The 20,718-nt window shown below is 33.5% G+C and overlaps 2 protein-coding genes and 1 long non-coding RNA gene across 3 annotated transcripts; all 3 read right to left on the reverse strand.

Annotated features, from left to right (window-relative positions):
* Positions 1–232: 232 nt before the first annotated feature.
* On the reverse strand, positions 233–1,675 carry LOC114402159. The gene has a single exon (XM_028364667.1). The coding sequence runs from the start codon at positions 1,673–1,675 to the stop codon at positions 233–235; it is 1,443 nt and encodes a 480-aa protein (XP_028220468.1).
* A 5,371-nt stretch (positions 1,676–7,046) lies between these two features.
* LOC114402485 lies at positions 7,047–7,792 on the reverse strand. Its single transcript, XR_003664448.1, has 2 exons — positions 7,459–7,792; positions 7,047–7,280 (listed from the first exon to the last, which is right to left on the reverse strand). It is a non-coding gene; the product is annotated as an uncharacterized LOC114402485 (long non-coding RNA).
* A 2,037-nt stretch (positions 7,793–9,829) lies between these two features.
* Positions 9,830–14,741, reverse strand: LOC114401275 (ABC transporter G family member 21-like). The gene is made up of 5 exons (XM_028363750.1): positions 14,202–14,741; positions 12,970–13,777; positions 11,353–11,523; positions 11,068–11,246; positions 9,830–10,648 (listed from the first exon to the last, which is right to left on the reverse strand). The coding sequence occupies exons 1-5, from the start codon at positions 14,436–14,438 to the stop codon at positions 9,995–9,997; spliced, it is 2,049 nt and encodes a 682-aa protein (XP_028219551.1). The 5' UTR covers positions 14,439–14,741; the 3' UTR covers positions 9,830–9,994.
* Positions 14,742–20,718: the final 5,977 nt, after the last annotated feature.

Genomic DNA, 20,718 nt, shown 5'->3' on the forward strand with positions numbered 1-20,718 from the left:
CCATGAATGCAACATGATGCATGCTTATGCTTATGCAAAAAGAAAGGGAACAAATTATTATCGAAGAACTTGTCAGAGAAATTGTAAACATCATAAACTGGAACACTTCACTTAAGCATTGGAATATTACAAATTTTTTTTTTTTTTTTTTTTTTTTTTTTTTTTTTTTTTTTTACAAGTCAAGAGATTTTGGGAGCTAAAATCTAAACATAAGGTCCTAAGTACTTCAGACTCAAACTCCCGGAGTAGATGGGTCCTCGGAATCTGAATGTGCACGGGAGAACAAGTCCATAAACCTCCTCTTCCTTCTAGCATCTCGGTGGAGCAAGGCGTCTTTCCGACGAAGCAAGTCGTCCTTCTCAATCATCCTCTGGTTCTGGATAAAAAGCTCACGGCTCTGTTGGGCTATCTTCCCTTTCAAAGTCTCATTCTCTTGCTCGAGCTCCTGGCATCTCCTCTTCCAAGTTTCTTTTTCTTGCCTTTCTTTGGTTAATTGTTCATGAAACTCTTCCTTAGTGTCAAAGGGGATAGGCAAGGATGATGGTGGGATGGTGGACGATAGGTATCTAGGTAAGCGGTAGGGTAGGCCAAAGCTCTTGGTCCTATCAATAACCCACTGGGTATAAGATTCGTGCACATAGTCTGATTTCTTTCCCAACTGACTTCTGTTGAGTCTGCGGATAGCGCTCCAAGCTTGTGTGAATCTTCCCCTTTTGTTCGAGTGATCTCCATGGTTAAGATAGAATTCATTAGTCAAGGCAAGGTTGTTTGGTTTTGTCTTTATCGGGTACCCGAATTGTCGTCGGGCGAGAAGTGGGTTGTAGCTAATTCCGCCACGCATACCCAAAAGAGGTACGTTGGGATATTCACCACAACTCACAATAATCTCTCCAACATCACTAGCTGCTTGGTACCAAACAATGTCAGATGGGTCAAGAGCCATGATTCGGCGAGGCCAAGAAAGTTTGTCATCATTGGTCTTGAAGGCACGGGATTGAGGTAAGTGGAAGGTAAACCACTGATAGAGTAAAGGTGCACAGCAAGAAATGGTTCCCCGACCAGCCTGGGTACGGTCATGGATAGAATGGTAGGTATCGGCGAGTAGAGTGGGTACGGGGTTCTTTGTAAGAAAGATTTTAATGGCATTGATATCGATGAAGTTGTCAACATTTGGGAAGAGTAAAAGGCCATATATAAGGAGGGCTAGGATAGAATGGAAGGCAAGTATACTAGCTGCTTCAGCAAATATGGAGGCTTGTTGGTAGAGGAAGTGGGTGGGAAGACCTTGGAGGCCTCCTTTAGAGGTAAGGTTTGCTTGGATGATGGAGGTTTTAAGATGGAGGGCGGCTGCGATGTCGGAGGGTTTAGGGGTAGGCTCAAAACCATGGAAAGGTATCTTGTCTGGCACAGGGAAACCTACTAGGTAGGAGTACTCTTCAAGTGTGGGGACAAGCTGGTAATCGGGAAATGTGAAGCAATGGTAGAGCGGGTCATAGAACTGAACCAGGGTCTCTAGGCATCCTTCCTCAACATCTACTCTAAGAATTCTGAGCAACTTCCCATGATGAGCTTGAAAATCAACTGGGTCACTTACTAAAGATGCTAGCTCCCTTAATCTCAACAGGTCTGTTTTTTTGAAAAGGTACTTCCTAGTGCTTCTCAGTGGGATGTCCATATCTACAAAGTTTACAAAAAGCTTGTCTAAGTCCTTCGATAATTTGGATGAAGAAAAAAAAAGAATGAGTTTATGCATGGATGCATGTATGCATGATTATGCCAAAGTATGGAGAAAACATGGTGAAGTTAAGTCCAAAATGTTGGAGCTAAGGGTAAACACGCCATTTGGTAAGGACTATGGTTTCATATGTACCTGTATCACGGGTTCTACCAAGTTCCCAAAGTCATTGACCACTTCCGGATATTGTCGGATTACGGGACTACTCCCGGTCCAACAACGTCCATAGGAAAGCCTCGTTTGAGTGTAGTATCGCGTATCAACCAATTCAAGACTACTCTTGATTAGCCACCGCACTACGTCCTAAAAGGCTAAGATGGGTTAAAGGTAACTAAAGGTCCTCAACTTCATAGGTCGCTTGGAAATATCAGTGCTGAACACGACTACTCATGCCAACATAGTAATATTCCCAAGATCCCTCCATTGAGCGGGGTTATCACATGTGCCACATCCGAAACTCACTCTCGGAAAGACACTATGATTATACCACCATCCTATCTTATGTTTCCCTCAAGTCCGGGTGTAGGACTTATCTCACCACTCGCGTAAAAGACAAACACTTAAGCACGTATTCACAGTTACAAATAATAATAAAGCATAAAGATGAAGAAAAACAAGATAGGTTTAACCCACTTAGGAGTGTGATCCCCAGTGGAGTCGCCATTTTCTGTCGCGGTGATTTTTGGATATCAAGCTATTGATTAGCATTGACTCGCAATTTTAAGATCACCACCGATCTTTTATTTTTCCGAAGAAAAGGGAGAAAGCTCGAAAAACCCTAGTTTTTAAGAGATCAAAGGTCCGGGGGTTGGTTACGCAAAGGGAAGGTACTAGCACCCTAAACGTCTATAGTACTCTATAGGAACCTCTTGCTTATTTTATCTTTATGCTAAATTAATTATTTGTTTGGAAATAAATGCTTAAGTGTGAAAAGATTAAAGAGATGGATTCAGAAGAAAGGAGAAGAAAAAAGTTTTTGTTTATTTTTTATTGATTTGGAAAGACAAAGTCTTTTGCCTACATACCCGAATGGGATCAAAATCATGTAGTTCGGGGTAGAAAGTCGAGTGGTTGGTTTTGATTGATTTTAAAGTTCGAAAAAAAAGAAGAGTTTAGGCAAGGTAAGAGGCCGAAAAGGCATAGAATAAAAGAAGTGAGTTCGATTGATTTTAAATTAGAAAAAATGTTTTGATTGATTAAAGATTGATTAAAGATTTGATTAAGAAAGAAAGAAAAAGATTGACCCTTTTTTGAAATTTTGATTATGGAAAGTTTTTGGGTTTTGACTTTTTTTTTTTTTTTTTGTTATGCAAAGATAATTCTAAACGCGCCGGATCCCTTAAAATGACGTTGGATCAAGTGAGGGCCCTTTTCCTCGGATACCGTTCAAGTCACATGATCGTCCTCGACGGAAAATATAAAAATAAATGTGAGTGTCGGTGCAGATTCTCATTTTTTATTTACATTGGACCTAGGTACATTCTAATTGACAATAATAAATAAAAATTGCAAATGCATTAAAATAAATATGCTAGAAGAAATAATAAAATGCATGAAATACAAATCAATAAATACATATGGTGCATAAAATAAATAAAGAAAATAAAATGCAAGACATAAAAATAAATATGATGCTGGAAATAAATAAAAGAAAATAAAAATGCAAGACATAAAATAAACATGATGCTAAAAAATAAAAAAAATGCAAGACATAAAGTAAATATGATGCATAAAATAAAAATAAACAAAATAAAAATGCAAGACAATAAATAAATATGATACTGGAAAATAAAATGCAAGACATAAAATAAATATGATGCTAAAAAAATAAATAAAAAAAATGCAAGACATAAAGTAAATATGATGCATAAAATAAAAATAAACAAAATAGAAATGCAAGACAATAAATAAATATGATACTGGAAAATAAAATGCAAGACATAAAATAAATATGGTGCTGGAAAATAAATAAAGAAAATAAAAAAAATGCAAGGGCATAAAGTAAATATGATGCATAAAAAAAAAAAGTAATAAAAAAAAGAAGAAAAGGGGGTGCAGAAGTAACAGGGAAGTGTAGAAAGTAAAATACTAGAAGGAACAGAAAAAAGGAAATGGGCTCAAAATAAGAAAGTGGGCCTAACAGATCAAATCTGAATCGTCAGATTGATCGAAGCGTCCAGATTTGATCATGGGGAGACACAGTCTTAGCCATTAGATCTTAATCAAACGTCATAAGAGAAGAAGAACAAAGTAAAAACCAAGAGGTGAGACGCATCTGATCAAAACAGGGGATAACATCGGCCGTTAGATCTAGGATCTAACGGTTCAACCCTGATGGTCCATGGGGACACAGAGATCCGCGTGCACCATAGCCTTGGTCATGGCAGCAGTATAAATTAGAAAATAAACCCTAAAAAAACATAAATCCAACTTCTTCCTCTCTCTAAAGAAACGCTCAGAAGCTCTCTTCTCTCTCTAACCACATACCGCCGGAAGCTGTTTACCGGCGCAGTGGCTGGCCGGCCATGGGTGGCGGCGCCGCCGTGTCGGAAAAAGAATCTCCTCCTTTTTTAAAAAAACTACATGTTTTGAATTCCTTTTTTCCCCTAGTTCTCAAATCCACCGTTATTTTTTGAAAACCAACACTGATAAAGCCTAGATCTAGCCTTGAATCTTAGAAAAAAGGTGAACTACCTTTGTCCTTATGTTATCGTTTAAGCTTCAGAGTGAAAACGGTTACAGCTTGGGTTGTGTGGGTGTGGGTGTTTGACGCAGTGCTTGTGGTTGGTGGTATTTGGGTGTGGGCTTGGCCGTTGGTGGTGGTTTTGATGTAGGTTTTAGGCCGCGTGAGTGAGTGGGTTACTGTGTTTGCTGTGTTTCTGTTCTAACGTTTCGATTTCTAGGGAAGGAAATGAATAGTATGAGCAAGATGATTTTGGTTTTTTTTTTGTGTTGGTGGTTCACGGAGGGGAGGGGTGGCGCTGAGTGGTGGCTCTGATGTAGGCTTTAGGCCGCGTGAGTGAGTGGGTTACGGAGGGGGGAGGGTGGTGCTGAGCGGTGGCTAGGCCGATGGTGGTGGTTCACGGAGGGGGAGGGTGGCGCTGAGCGGTGGCTAGTGGTGGCTAGTGGTGGCTTGGCTGTTGGTATTCCGACTGTTCGTATTCACCTCTGCCCTCTCTCTCTCTGACATGCACAGTAATTAATGCAGCATTTAAAGGTCATAATTAGGGTAAAAAACGAAGAGCCCCTCTGGGCCTGGACCGAGAAAACCGAAAAGAAAAAAGAAAAAAGGAAAGGAAAAGGAAAAAGAAAGAAAAAGAAAGAAAAAAAAACAAAATATAAAACAGCAAAATAAAAATAAAATAAAATAAAAATAAAAAAATAAAATAATAAATAATAATAATAAAAAAAATAAAAAAAAATAAATAAAAAAAAACGAAAAGAAGATACTAATAAAGATATTAATAATAAAAAAACGGAAATAATAATAATAAAAAACACTTAATAAAAGGAAAAGAAAAGAAGAAAATAATAACTAAAAATAAAAAAACAATAAAAAAAGGTAAATAAATAAATAATAATAATAAAAAAGGGGCGTCTTCAAAACAAAAATGAGGTATTTTAAAATACCTCCCTGCCGAAATTTCATCTGAAATGATAGAAATTTCCGGCTTAAAAGACGAGAAAAAAGAAATAAAAACGGGTCAAAAATGGGGTATGACAGTATTATTAATAGATATGAGTATAATTAATTTTAGATTTTTAAAGATTATAATTATAATGATAGTAAGTTGTAAATTTTATGAATTATAATGATACTATATATCTCCATTCTAAAATGACTGATACTTAAGTTTTTTTTTTCCACATATATTACCATAATAAATAAGTTACTTATTGAAACAATTTTATTAAAATATTCTTACTTTTCATAAATATATTACTTATAATTATTTGGTGAGTAATGGTGGTGGTTGAAAATTTGATAGGCACAATATAAAAAATATTAAATTGATATAATTTATTTGGGGGAAAATTTGGAATATAAGTCTTAATATGCCAATGAAAATTGAAAATATCGGTCAGTCTAATTTTTTTTTAATACTAAAGCATCAATCATTTTGAAATGAAGGAAATAATTATAAAATTTAAAAACTATAACAATAATAATAATTTTTATGTATATGTAAGCGATTAAAATGAAAATAATTTTTGAATTGTTTTTATTGGCCTTCTTTTTTTGTTGTCTACATCAAAAGTATCTTTGACACAATTATGTTCGAAATAAAATTATTATAGTTGAAAAATTCTTCTTTTAAATCTTTAATATAGTTACACACAAAAATTGAAATTATTGATTAAATTAAAATAATCTCATATCAATTAATTGGTGTATTGAATGATTCTTTTACTTTCTTTTTGTCAAGTATCTCATTATCATTTTATTCCCTAAAGAATTTCTTAAAATATTTATTTTGATTCAAAATCGTGGTATAACATATATCTCCTCCTGTTTCAGTCATAGAATAGATGAAATAAATTTTAAAATGGATTTTTGTTCAAAAATAAAATCTTATAAAAATGTGTTATTTTATGTTTACCTGTGACATGACACATGGCTGCATGCCTATCACCATTTAACTAAATTCTTTAAAAATGATCAGGACAAGTGTAAGGATTTAAGACAACTAAAACTTAAATTTTATGTTCACCAAGAAAAAAATATTTGTTATTAATTTTTTAAAACAAAAAATTCTAACATATAATTCTTTATTTAAAGTAAAAAAAATATTTTAAAATATGTTTTGGGCCTTACTTATGGTTAGACTTACTTTGTTGACGACAAGAATCAATTAACATGCTATCAAAATTCAATTTCAAATATTTATTTGTCTTTTTTTTTTCATTTCAGAAATTGATTATTATGATAGCATTCTACAATTCTACAATTTGAGGAACTAAAATAATACTATAGTAGTTTACTTCATTAGTTTCTATTACACTTCTCAGTCCTCACACTTTTTTTTAATCTTGTTGGGCGGGTTGCGGGCTTCATTTTTTTTATCACAGTTGTCTTTACAATAATTTATCGACTATTTTCATTTTTCATTCTTTTCAATAATTTAATAATTTTGTAATTTAATACTTTATAAAAACATAAAATGAGCGCAAAGAAAAAAAAAATGACGTTAGAAAAAGATGTTTTTTTGAGTCCTGATATTTAGGTGTGCGAGAAAGTGGTAGTATATATTTAATCCGTTAGGGAAAAAGAGTATCAAAATTAATGAAAATTTCTGTTTGAACAACTTCATCATAGAATAAGTATCTTTTATTTATTAGGCCAAGGCATCTTGGAGTTACATGACGAGAAAATAACATAAGCAAGTGGTACAGACATTAATAGCACTACTTATAAACATGGTTGAAGAGCACCATATAACAGTATCCTTAGGACTCTTCCCATAATTCCAAGTGCAACAACTATTATTTTTTAGTCTTTCGTACTTTTTACTCCTGCATCTTCAGCTTATTTATTGCTGCTTGCCTGAAAAACCAATCAAAGATTATATGATCAGTGCCAGAGTCAATTAAGTAAAAGTCATGCATGTATGCTATGGTGGTGTTGTGTGGGTGTAACATGAATACTATTAGCATTTGCTAACTATGAAATGAGCTTAAAAAAGAATTTGCTAATATGCATGCACATATTAAGATATATATACCTTCTTCCTAGTCTGGCTTGGAATTTTCTTTGGGGTTGGTTTCGAGACCGGGGCTTTGGAAGTGCCTGAACTAGGTTTGGCAGAAGACTCTTTCTTCACCTGTCCTGCAGATGGTTGAGAGCAACAAGATTTTTCAACAGGTTTCTCAGCTTTGAGTGATGCCATTTTACACTATTCTTCTAAGGGAACACTTCTCTTCTCCTAGCCTCAGGTTTTAACACTACAAGATTCATCCATTTATAGCTGAATTTGAGCATAGGGATACTAATTACATGCACCAAATTTCCAGTAACCATCTTGAGGGAATGGAATAATCTCAACTATGTGATAATGGAGGGATAATGCTGCCGCATCTAATGCTTTTTACCTTAGGCATATTTTGTAGATATTATTAATTGTTGGATTCATATTCTACAATTTGGTTTCACATGTTGAGGCTGGCATGATTCATATGCCGTTTATCTGATGCCATCTAGAAGACTAGTAATTGAATATGTTCTTCTTTGTTTGGTACTAACAGCTAAAGACCTTGACAAATTTTCCTGTGCCCTTTCATTTTGTAGGGTTTTGGTACCCTCATGTACGTGGACATATACCAAACGGACATGTCATTTACTGAAGTCATATCATCTATTTCTTGTGAAGTTTATTTTGTGCAATTTTGTCCGTTGTTATTTAATATAATAATATTAAGTAATTACAATTATTTTGCATTTGAGCCCAAATAGACATATGAAAACCCTAAACTCAGCAGCCCCAATATTCCATATCTGCCTAGGCGAACATTGTCGAGCTCCCATTTTTAGCCGTTGTTAACCCATCATTGTTTGACGAACATAACATTTCTTTTTCACAATTTAATGAATTTATAGCTATCAAATCCACAAACCGCCGGCATGATGTCTCAATTGAAAATTCTCTTTTCCTTCTGCGTAAATTCCACAGGGGATCCCTCCAACAACAATGTATGATTTTGGAACAATCAAACACACATCAATAGTTACCTAATAACCCTAACAAAACCAACTAGGCATACCTCTATTTTATGAATCTGCGATCACGTAAATGACCACAACGGAAAACAACTTCAATGGAAAAAGATCGCATACAGAAAAGAGAAGTAGAACCAACCCTTAATGTTAACAACAAAGTTCCTTGACGGCTGGGTTACAATTTAGGGTTAAATAAAAGGAACAACTTTATTTACTTAAAATAATTTTTTACTACAAGCAAAGGATTTAAATGAAAAAACTTAATTATAACAGGGACTAAAATGCAAAACCTACAATTTTATCAAGTAATACCGATGTGGCCTCATTAATTGAGATGTATGTAAATAATTTGTCCACTTAGATGAGGGTTCCAAAACCCTTCAAATTATAAAGGTTTCGTAGAGTTGCTTAGACGTTTTCGATTTATAGGTAACATAAAAAAAAATGTGCCTGACATAACAATTTTGGGTTCTTTTCCCTGTTAATCAAAGGTAACATAAAAAAAAAATGTGCCTGACATGATCAAAGAAGTAACAACAAAATTGAGAAAAATACTTTTGATATGTGTTTATGTTAGACAAGATCTATGAGTATTTTTAACCATCAAACCCATCAAAGTTTTTCTTCTGCTTTTGAAATAATATTTCACACTTTCTGATAACGTCACAGTACTAAATTATTTCGATCCATCTGAATATTTATGTACAATACTAGATTAAACTTTATAGGATAAAGGATTCCTCGATGAAGTGTCAGAATAACTGGACATATTTATTTTAAAAATATTACAAAAATAATTTCTTGATGAACATATTGGAGGTTTAAGAACAATTAAACCCTCAAGCATTTAATTAAGTCACTAAGTGATTAACCTTTTCAAATCATGTATTGAACAACTAAGTGGATCAAAATTGGAAATATACCAATAACTAACTTTTTACTTTCCCTATACAAAATTAATTGCCCTGCCTGCCTTTAGTTCAAGGTGTATTACCATCTCGTTTCATCAAAACCAGTCCCACACACCCACTGAATCGTTTTAAGGAGTCAGCCCCTAATACAGGACAGGGTGTGCAGAATTTTCAATTAATTAGATTGGTTTTGCAATTTCACTTCAACAAGATAATAATTGAATGAATCCATGCAAGTACCGAAACAATAAAATTATAAAATGAATGAACAATAGTATGTGCCCATAATATAAACAAGGCCAAATACATATGCTGAGAGAATACGCATTCACTTTATGATATGTTCCAAATTGAAACAATAATTATGTGCCCATAAAGATCCAAAATCACCTTTTGATGGCAGCAATAAACTATTCCCCTCTTGATAAAACACTAGCTGGAGTCTATCTGGTCACAAAAAAATTGGACTATACTCAACAAATTTTGATTGCTTCATTTATGTCAATTAATCACAAGGACTTAAGATATTCACCGTACAATTTGAATCGAATCACCACATTAACTGAGGGGTGATTAATTAAAACAACCAAACTTGAAAATTAATAACATGGTCTCTAATTTGTCAAGTCTTGGTCAGTGAGGCTGCCCCATCCTCAAGGCTAGATATGCCACAACTCTGTATCCAATCAACATTACAGTCAATGCAGCCACATCTCCCCACATAGTATCCTCAAGCTCCAAACACTTTATGGCAGGAAAATCTCTTACCCTACAATGCAACCCTTGTCCACACTCGTATACCTCATTTACTGAATACTGGACTCCTACTAGTAGTTTATAGCAGTAGTGGCTGAAAGAAATGTACTTCAACCAAGCTATAAAAGCCGGCATTTGCTGAATGTAGTATCCACCAGCCAAGAGAAATACCAGCATGGTCACTGAAGCTAGTGATGTGGCCTGCTTCACATCCATGAGAATGGCCCCAAGTGCTAGGCCTATGCCTTGAGAGACTAGAACATTGAAAAGCATGATCAAGAGTGTTAGCACAAATGTGACCAATGAAGGATTGAGACCACCCATCCAATAGGAGATAGTTACAAAGATGGTAGGAAGCACTAGCTCCATTGGTAAATCTCCCACCATCCTAGCAGCATAGTATGAGGAGAGTTTGTACATCCCTGATGATCTTTCTTTTATTAGCATTGGCCTCTCCAGAGGGAAGGCAAAGATGGCATTGAAGAGAGGGAAGAATCCCCAGAAGATGGAGAAGAAGAAAAGGAGTCCAACCTGTTACAAATGTCATGTTGTTAATAAGTACTACTACTCAAGAATTAAAATACCACTTTTTATTGAGTGTTTTTTTCCCATCATAATTGGGGCCTTTGGCTCCCCGGTGGAATCTCGAGATATCCCCATAAGTTTCGGTTTTTTGAGTCGGTTATGAGACTAATCCTTGAGTTGAAACTTAGTCATACTTAAAATTTTTCGTCCCTCTCTAAAAATGTATTTTGCGAGATCTTGTCCCACAAATTTAGCATGTGTTGTCAATTAAACTATACCCATTGGATTTTTATTGAATGTTTTAATGCAAATTAACTAGGAATTGAGTATATAGCACAAGAAAAATGGCAAGTATCTTTTACAAGTAGTCATGTACCTATGAATTTTCATCCGAAAATCATAATATAGGTTCATAATATAAATACCTGATCTTGTACATGTGAAGGATCAGAGTGCCACCACAGAAGTCCTGAGAGAATGGATACAGACAAGACTTGGAAAATCCTTAAGCCAGAAAAAGATTCATGCCTCCTCTCTTGTAAACCCCTCTTAAGAAGCACCCTGAATTGCTCCCACCAGCTAGAGGTCCAATGGTTATCACAGCCTATATATCAGGCATAAATAATAGTGTCATTTAGCCATGGTGTTGTGCATAACTAATTAACACTGTTCAACATCAATATTCAATAGAGCAAGAAAACTTCACTTACGTCTAGGTGTTCCTGATATAAGAGCTGACGGATCAGTATTGTTTTGGTGAATGTCTTCTTTAAGAGCAGGATATAAGTTCTTCTTAAAAGATGACATTAGGGATTGTTTGACTGAAGCTTGATCCTCATGGTGGTCTATCTGATCATCATGTTTGACATCAGCAACTACCCCTGCCAAACCACAGAATCTAATGTATTAGAAGGCTCTCTAGTATGGTTTCTCAACAAATTGAATGCAAATCCACTAGTGTTTTTTAGACTCAAGTGACCAAATTTAACAACACGTGATCCAAGGATAAATTATCAACCATGATTGAAGATGCTTCCACCACCCGGCAACCACTATTTCTGTGCTTCAATTCAAATATCTTGTGCAATTATAGGGAATTCAATTTAATTTCTCATCAAATTTTAGAATTAAAGTAGAATGGACTTCTAACTGTCGTAGCATGGCCAATAACACACTGGCTAAAGACTCCATTGTTGTTATGCTGTAACTGTTGATTAAATTGAAGGAAAATTGCGCTGCCATAAAGAACTTTTTACCTTCACAATAAGAAAAAGTACCCCAGTAGTAAGGGTGAGAGCAAATGTAATGACGCTGAATTCAAAGAAAACAAATACTGAAAAGAGAGGAAAAACAAGCACTTATAATTGGAGAAAAAATAAAAAATCTTTTATAAACATTTAGGATGTCTCGTAAGAACTTGTGATACATGGAAATATATGCAAAAAGATTTCAAGGTAAATCAAAGGTAATAATAAACAAAAAGCAGTTCTAATTTATTCCAAATCACATCTGTATGTCTATATCTTTTTCAAAACTTTATCTGTCGACCATGAGAATCGGACCATTCCAAACACCTTTAACATTTATTACATAAAGTGTTCGTTTGCTTTTAGATATTTTTTACATAAAGTTTGTTCTCTCTGTACTCTGTAGATCTATGCCAACACAAAAGAAGACTCACATGTTGCGAAATTGGTCCAAGGGGGGATGAATATCTTTCGTTATGTTGTGTTGTGTCTTATCAATTTACTGCTTCTAATGACCCATTATTATTAGCAGATGTTGCCGCCTTGAGAACAAGGTTCATGGGTTCAGAGATAAAATCCCCAAGCTTTATTATTTACGCACCTCCATTATTTAAAATTTGAAAACGAACCATCACCTACCCAATTAACGACAAGTGTTAAAATCAAAATAGTCAATCTTGTTTCTTGAAGTTGACATGCACAAACTCCCAAACTTTCCTTTCTCATCACAGAAATAAAAATAGCAACCATTAAGGTTTCAAAAGTCATGAAGACATGTTTAGTGCCCCATTGACAAACTTACAAAATAAATTCCCCTCACCATATATCATTAAAACTTGTGGCTAACATTAATTTAAAGATACACTTCTCATTAGTACTATATATTAAAATTTCTTTAAACATATATTCTAATTCTTTTTTAGCTCTAACCCATGCCTAAGATTGATCTAATAGTAAAGATTTAAATAATTTATACACTAAAATCATGAATAACCTTCAAACATTAATTCTATCAAAATCAATTTTATCAAACTTTAAAAGAAATGAGCCCTTAATTTGGTGACACTAGTTAGTACGTACCATTAGCAAGGTCAAGAAGGAAATCTGCTGGGTTCATGAAGTTGAAAGCTGGGACATATCCGACGGATCCGAGATAGTCCATGACCCGACCCGCCTGCCCGCTATAAATTGGGTACCCATCCGACAACACGACCACCTTATCAAACATCCTATACAACCGGCTGGAGGGCTGGTGGATGGTGGTGACGACGGTTCGACCCGCCAAGGCGAGCCCGCGGAGCACCGACACAATAAGTTGGGCCGTGGTGGAGTCCAAGCCCGAGGTGGGCTCATCAACAAACAACAAACTCGGGTTGACCAACATCTCCTGCCCGATACTGACCCGTTTCCGTTCCCCACCCGAAATGCCACGGAACAGAGCCATGCACCCTCCAACGGGACTATTACGACACCGTGTTAGCCCTAGCTCCGTGATCACCATCTCCGCGTGCTCCTTCTTCTCTTCTCTGCTCAAACTCTTCGGAAGCCTCAACAGCGCTGCGTAGGTTAGGGTTTCCAACACTGTGAGGTGAGGGTAGAGAACGTCCTCTTGGGGAACGAACCCTACCTTGCGTTTCACGAAGGTGGGGTCGGTGTGGCCGTTGTAGGTTATGGTGCCGGAGACTTTTCCGGCGAGTCTTCCGGCCAGGGCGGTTAAGAGGGTCGTCTTGCCGCTGCCGGAGGGACCCAGCATTGCCGTTAGCTCGCCGGGGTTCGCTACTCCAGTCACTCCGGTGAGGACTTTTCTTCTTAGCTTTGATTCTTTACGTAAGACGCAACCCTTCTTCTTTTGGCTTTCGAAGGTTATAGTGTAGGATACGTCTTCAAACTATACCACAAAAAGATACACCAATACAAATAATAAGTAGAGAATAACTTGTTTTTACAACAATCTTTATATCATATGATGCTCTCATCACACTAACTTAGTTAATTTGGGGCCTGATTGGATACAAGTGAAAAAGTACTTTTGAGAGTTTTGTTTTACGGAAAATATGTAACTTTTTTCGGTAGAGTAGCTCTCAAGAACACTACTAACCTTATATCCAAATTTCCAAACAGGCTATTGGTGCCGTCGCATGATAAACTAGAAAAAATGTCACATAAAATGAAATATGAAATAAAATAAATGTAACAATTTTATAATTATATATGGATGAAAATAGCTAGATAGTAAAAATAAAATTATTTTGCGAATCTAAACCGGTGGTTATATATTAATTATAAGGAGATGAGAGACGATTTATAAGTACTTTGAGGGTAATGGGGCGTAAGGATTGGTGAAGAACGGAAAATCTTGATGGTGGTGGTGGTGTTGTTGGCTGAGTCTGTTGCTGCGGAGGAATGCCATTATCATCCAATTCTAAACTTGGTTTGATTTTGTTAGTGTTTGAACCCTCTGATTCATGGTGGACCGAGCTGGTCTCTTGTCGGGTTGTGATGGCTGGAATGTTTGTTGCAATAGTTGTTTCTTGCTCAGGGGGCATCATCTCAGAGAGTAGTTATCCACTCAGATATTAACCAGAAAGTACTAATGACAAAGAAGAGTTATTAATTATTAAGAGTACTACTAACTATGGTGTGTGTATGAAGATGAAGGAGGTAGGAGTAGAACTAAACCAGAAGGAATTAAGAGCAAGGTAGAGAGAGAGAGTCACATGAGAGAACAGGTGTATAAAGTGAGGAAGGCACGAGAAGCACACAAGGATGTGAATGTGACTGAATGATAACACAATATATAGTCTTAGGAAGAGAGACCACCATCTAACTGCTACTGTGTTGGTGTTGCTGTTGTTTGCTGTTCAATGATGTTATATTGTTAATTTTGTAATTTGTTGCCTATGCTCAAATAAGATTATCAGAATAATACTAAAATAGCATGGTTTTTGGTTTTACCTTTACAACGGGAAATGTATTGTATTGTTGATCGTTGATGGATGGATGGATGGATATAACGGTATTGCATTCAACACAGCCACGTGTGTGGACGGTATTTCGTTGATTCCTTATCTTTTCTGTGAAAAAAGTAATGCAGATTTTTAAAGTTTTCGGAAAAAAGGTTTGTAATAATACTAATAATCAAAACAGCTTGGGGGCCCAATATCCGATTTCATAATATCCACTTGTCCTCAAAGTATGAAGATGCATAATGCTTTTTCTTCTTCCACTCTATTATCGCATATTTGCATGTATTTTTTTACTATGGTAATAAACTAAATCAGCATTTCTTTACTTTAGAGTATAGGTTCTAGGAATTATATATAATTAAACTATCATCAGTCAAGACATGTTCTGCTGGGGATTCTGTTTTGTTTTGCTTTACTCTTATATGTATTTGGAGTATTAACAATTGATATAATTATTAGAATGAAAAATAAAAATCGACTCAGCAGTAATCTGAATTGAACTATTTTACTATTAGATGATAAAGTGATGACCTTTCTCATTATGTAATTAGTCACTCATTGAGTATGTACTTTATTTTAGATAGAGCTACCCGAAAATATCTGAATAAAAAAGTAAAAAGTGAATACTTTTTTTTGCTAGTGCGCGGTTGCTTGAGAATAAAGGTGGTGAATTGAACTAAAATTACATAGGATACATCAATTCCATGTAATGTTGTGAAATGCAGCTTGACATAAAGCAAAACATAATATATATTTCATTAAAAAAGAGAGAGAAATATGTTTGATCTTTTAAAATGAGAAAAACATGTTATTTTGGCACAACTTGTGCTAAAAGCAAAGGCCTTTGTTTTTTCAATAATATATTCTGTTGGTTCTCAACAAAAAAAAAAACATGTTGTAAGTGTAATAATGTATATGACTTAAATATGTTTTTATCCTTGATATATACTTGAATTTTGTATTCGATTTCTTATAAATTTTTTTTTTGAGATTGGTTCCTAAAATTTGAAAAGTTTTGTACCAAGTTCCTATTGTTATAATTAAAAGGAATCATTAACTACTCATGTGACCGTTAACTTGACACATTGACAAATTACATGTGATGTAACGTTGGATTAAGTGAGATATGTAAGTTGATAACGTGTCATCTAACATAACATCATATTTTAATTAAATTAAATTTAAATTTAAATGAAAAATTAAATTAAAATTAAAAACATGCACATTCATTCCTTCCTTGCAAGAAGTTGCAGTAGAATGGTAAAAAAAACTCAACTTGACAATAGCCTTTTGACTTCCCACTTGCCTTTTCATTGAAAAACTTCACCTCCTACATAGACTCATACTTACTAAGCTCTGCATTAGTAGTCCACCAATGAAAATCACCCACAAACAATATAGTACCACCTAAACCAGTAGCACCTCCAATTCCTCTAGTATTAACACTACTAACAACACTCACATTATTTCCAATATCATTTCCATCAACCCTATTAACATTCCCTCTTCCTCCACCGCCACCAACACCACCTTGACCTTATCTCACCAAACCTCATTTCCCACAATCCCAACAACCCTACCATGTGGTTGCTATGCAATCCCTTGCACTGCAGCACCATCATTCCCACCTTGTTCCTCAATTTCACTCAAATTTCTAGATTGGTGTACCCTAATTCCACCTTTGGCACCCACCTCATTCCCTCTAAACCCTTGATTCTGAAACCCATCAACCCTCCCCGACATGGTGGGGTTGCAATTGCGGTAGAAGAGGGGGTGGTGGGCACTGCGGCCGATGGTAGTTGTGGAGTTGCACGAAGGGGCGCTGGGGTTGCTGGTGGTGTGTGTTGATGATAAGGTTGGTGATAGAGGTAGTTGCACACTGGCTGAGAACTCAAACACGGTGGAGGAGATGACGTACAAACCTGAGAACACCACAAAAACCATTAGCACCTTCGACCTTCGAGAGAGAGATTTGGAAAGACCAAACTTTTCCACTGCCAAACCCAAGCTCCAGTAAAGAGAGATTGGGGCTGCTTCATAATCCCACCTTTTTCATTTAAATTGAATTAAAATATGGTGTCATGTTAAACGACACGTGATCAACTGACATATCACACTTAATCCAACGTGACATCACAGGTAGTTTGCAGATGTATCAAGTTAACGATTACATCAATAATTAACGGATCTCTTTTAACAGCAGAGACCTTGTATAAAACTTTTCAAATTTTAAAGACCCATCTCAAAGGAAAAATTTATGAAGGATCAAACTTAAAATTCGTGTATATATAGAGATTAAAAATATATTTAAGTCTATATATATATATATATATAATTATAATGAATATGAAATTAATTTCTTAAAAATTGAAGATAGTTATGGATTTTAACAAAATTCAAGACAATTTATTCAAAATTATTTTAATTTTCGATAGATCTTTTCTTCACCCTTCTAGGCAAACATTAACAGATAAATCTTGAAATAATCTTATCTCTTCTACTTTCAGCTAGCTCTCTACTTTTCTTTCGCCTTTTGACTGTCAACCAAATACAATATCTTCAATTACATAATCCTAGACTCTTGTTTTGCTGTAGATTGAAGACATCAGGTAGGACACCAAACCTGTACTAAAAACACATGAAAATTCTTTTATATATGTAGGTGGGATAACCACCAAAAAAATAAACACTTTGTAGCTAGCTTGTTTGCCTTAGACTCTCTTTATAGGGTGTCTGTTTTTCGAGGGTGTGTTTGAGAAATAAAAAGTATATGAAAAAAGCATGGTTCCTCCCAAAGACTTTCTAGGTGTCAAATACCAGTTCATCCATAGAAGTAGTGGCTGAGATTGGTGTCGTCTTTGCCATAAAAGCCATTGGTTACAGTATGGGGTCATTGTCACTGAAAGGAGGGTTCTTTTCAAACCTTTTTCTTTCAATTAACCAGTTGAGATAGGTGTGATTTTTTCTTTTTTTGTTACTGTTCTCATATATGCCACCCCACGTTAAAAAAAAGTTATGGATAGCTCAGAATATTTTTATTCAACTTATAGATATAGCTTTTTTGTTTTTAATCAATATGGATATATAGCTAAGAACTTGAAATATTGTTAAGTTAATTAAGAAAATAAATTTGACTTAAAATATAATGTATTATCTATGAAGTTAGAAAAGTTCTATTCATGCATAATGTCTATTTTGAAGAGGTTTTTATCTAATGATTAGCTTCAATATATTTATAGAATTAGTTTGACAATTATATTTGTGGTAATATCTTCCTCAACATAAAAAAAATGTTAAACTATTCTGCAAAATATGAGATTAATTAATTAAGGTTAGGAGTTATTAGGACTTCAGATTGTTGTTGAATTGAGGAAGGAAAAGCTAGGAAGGACGAATAATATATTCAAAACACATTTTAATGTTGACATTACGTGTCAAAGTTTTAATGTTGTAAATGATTAAAACGCTGCCTACAAGTAAGAGACAAAGATGGAAGAAAAGTCAATTTTAAATAAACAATTAACAAATGTATGTTTTTCCTAATTGAGAATTTGAGATGACGGTTTATCAGAATGTATAGCTCCTTTTTCGTTGAGGATTTTATTCACCATTATAAAAAAAAAAGGGATTTTTTTCGTGCAAATTAAATATCCATCATTTTAATGCATTTTATGGTGAAAATTGCATTTTGTCGTTTTAGTTCTAGTTGAATTACATTTTTTTTGGGTGAATAGTTGAATTACAACTGTTCTCTTACTTTTCAATCTAAGTTTCTAACCTAAACCTAAGGCAACTTCATGGTGGAAATTAAATGACACTTCTCATTCTGATGTTTCAAGTTGAAGTTATGAGTTTGTGTAATTTAGCCAAGGTAAAAATGAGATTAAATAATTTCATCTTTAAGACTAATAGAATTTAGATAATTATCTTATTTTAAATTTTATCATTAATTTAATTATTATCATATTTAATGCTTCATTCTTTCTCTCATGAAGCTAAAATCTATCTACTATATATACAAGAGTGGGTGACCCGTGCTCTTTACCGGTAAACATTGTTCAAGAATATTGTTATAAAATATTTTTATTAGTTTTATATTAGAAACTATTTATAATAAAACTATTTTTTTATTTATTTTATCATAAAATATAAATTATAATATTTTTAATTAGTAATTATCCATTACAGATATATAGTTGATTATATATCTAACAGACTATGATTTTTAAAATATAATAAATGAGAAAAATAAAAATTATGTGTTAAATAAGAAAGTAATTTAAATAATTATTTTGAAATGTTTCAATCAATCTAAAGCTAGATTTCCTAATTAAAAAAATAGGTTTAACAAAATATTTTTATCAAATGACATTTTTAACTATATTTTTTTTATATTTAAACATAAATTCAAGTAATTGATGTGTGCCTTGCACGACATATACTAATTTTTGGATAATGTTATAAAATATTTTAAACTTTTAACATGTATTTTTATTTAAAAAATAAGAATTATAAATTAAAACAATAAATTTTTTTTATTAGATATCATAGTATATTATAATTCTAGTTGATCCTTGAATATGAAATAAATCTTGTTAGAAAAGAAATATTCTTGTGTGCACTCATGATCTCTAATAGAAATTTGTTGTCATTTTCGATGAGAGACAATTTAGTATCGATACCATGATTAAAAAAAAAGAAAAGATAATTTTTAAATTATTAACTATAGGTTTGAAATATAAATAATTGGTTGAAGATTTGAGTAATTTATGTATATTCTTAAATAATGATCAACTGAGAAAATAAAAAAGGTGAAATCATGATTAATATTCTTAAATTTTTTATTATAATTTTATCATTGTTATTATGTTAAATTTTATAATAAATAGAAGTTTATGTAAATATTAAATTAACATTTTATCCTGTCCGTACACTTTGAAGCAAATTATCTTCACTTATTTTTATTTTTTAATTTATTATTTAAATAAAAGGTTTTAGGAATGCAAAATTAAATATATTAATTACAAATTACAATACCAAAAATTAAAATAAAGACATTGAATAAATGTGAACCAAATTCTAAGATTTTCTATAATGCCTTATGTAATCATAAAAAAAATTATTAACTAAAAAAATTAAAATAAAATGGCGATGAAAAGTATTGGATAAATATGAAAAGTTTTTCACAATTTCATTGTTTTTTCTTCTCCTCAATTCTTAGTAAAATTATTAAAAGAAAGAAAGAAATTAGATTTACCATTTTTCTATTTGATAACAAATATATAGGCAAAATAAAAGAAAGTTTATAAATATATAAAGTCAATTAGTAAATTTAAAATACATACGTCTTTACCATTCATCGATCCCATATAGAGATAGATGCGTTTTAAACAAATATTCTATCTCTTTTTCTCTTCAATGATGTTGTCATTCTTTCTATCCCATGTGTACGATATTACTGAAAGCTACAGGTTAAATAAAGGTAATTCCCATAGAAAAAATTATTGAAAAAACACATGTGAATTTGTTGAGAGGAAGATTTCAGTGTATAAAAGAGGATCAAATATCATAATAAACAACAGCATACCATAGAGTTGGAAGACGGAAGAAGGGTGAAGAAGACATTACATCAGAATTTAATTGTTTTAATTGTGACAATGATTTAATTCATATTGATTACTTATAAATTGATTTAATTGTTACATCATTTTAGTGAAAATGTTCTAAATAATTTGAAAAAAAAGACAATTATTAAAAATTTGATTGTTATCAATCAATTATAAATATCAATAGGAATATTATCATTTCAAAACCAAATTATTATAATTTAAAAACCAAAATAATGACAGATCAATTATTATAA

Source organism: Glycine soja, chromosome 20 (assembly GCF_004193775.1).
Source record: "Glycine soja cultivar W05 chromosome 20, ASM419377v2, whole genome shotgun sequence".
NCBI lineage: Eukaryota > Viridiplantae > Streptophyta > Magnoliopsida > Fabales > Fabaceae > Glycine > Glycine soja.

Bases quoted from the DNA above. Each gene is read 5' to 3' on its own strand.
- LOC114402159 (XM_028364667.1), bottom strand. From the start codon at position 1,675: ATGGACATCCCACTGAGAAGCACTAGGAAGTACCTTTTCAAAAAAACA.
- LOC114401275 (XM_028363750.1), bottom strand. From the start codon at position 14,438: ATGATGCCCCCTGAGCAAGAAACAACTATTGCAACAAACATTCCAGCC. The intron at 13,778-14,201 runs GTACTTATAAAT...TTTGTGGTATAG, and splicing joins TACGCCCCATTACCCTCAAA to TTTGAAGACGTATCCTACAC. The intron at 11,524-12,969 runs GTACGTACTAAC...GTGGTTTGGCAG, and splicing joins CCTTCTTGACCTTGCTAATG to GGGTAGTTGCTGATGTCAAA.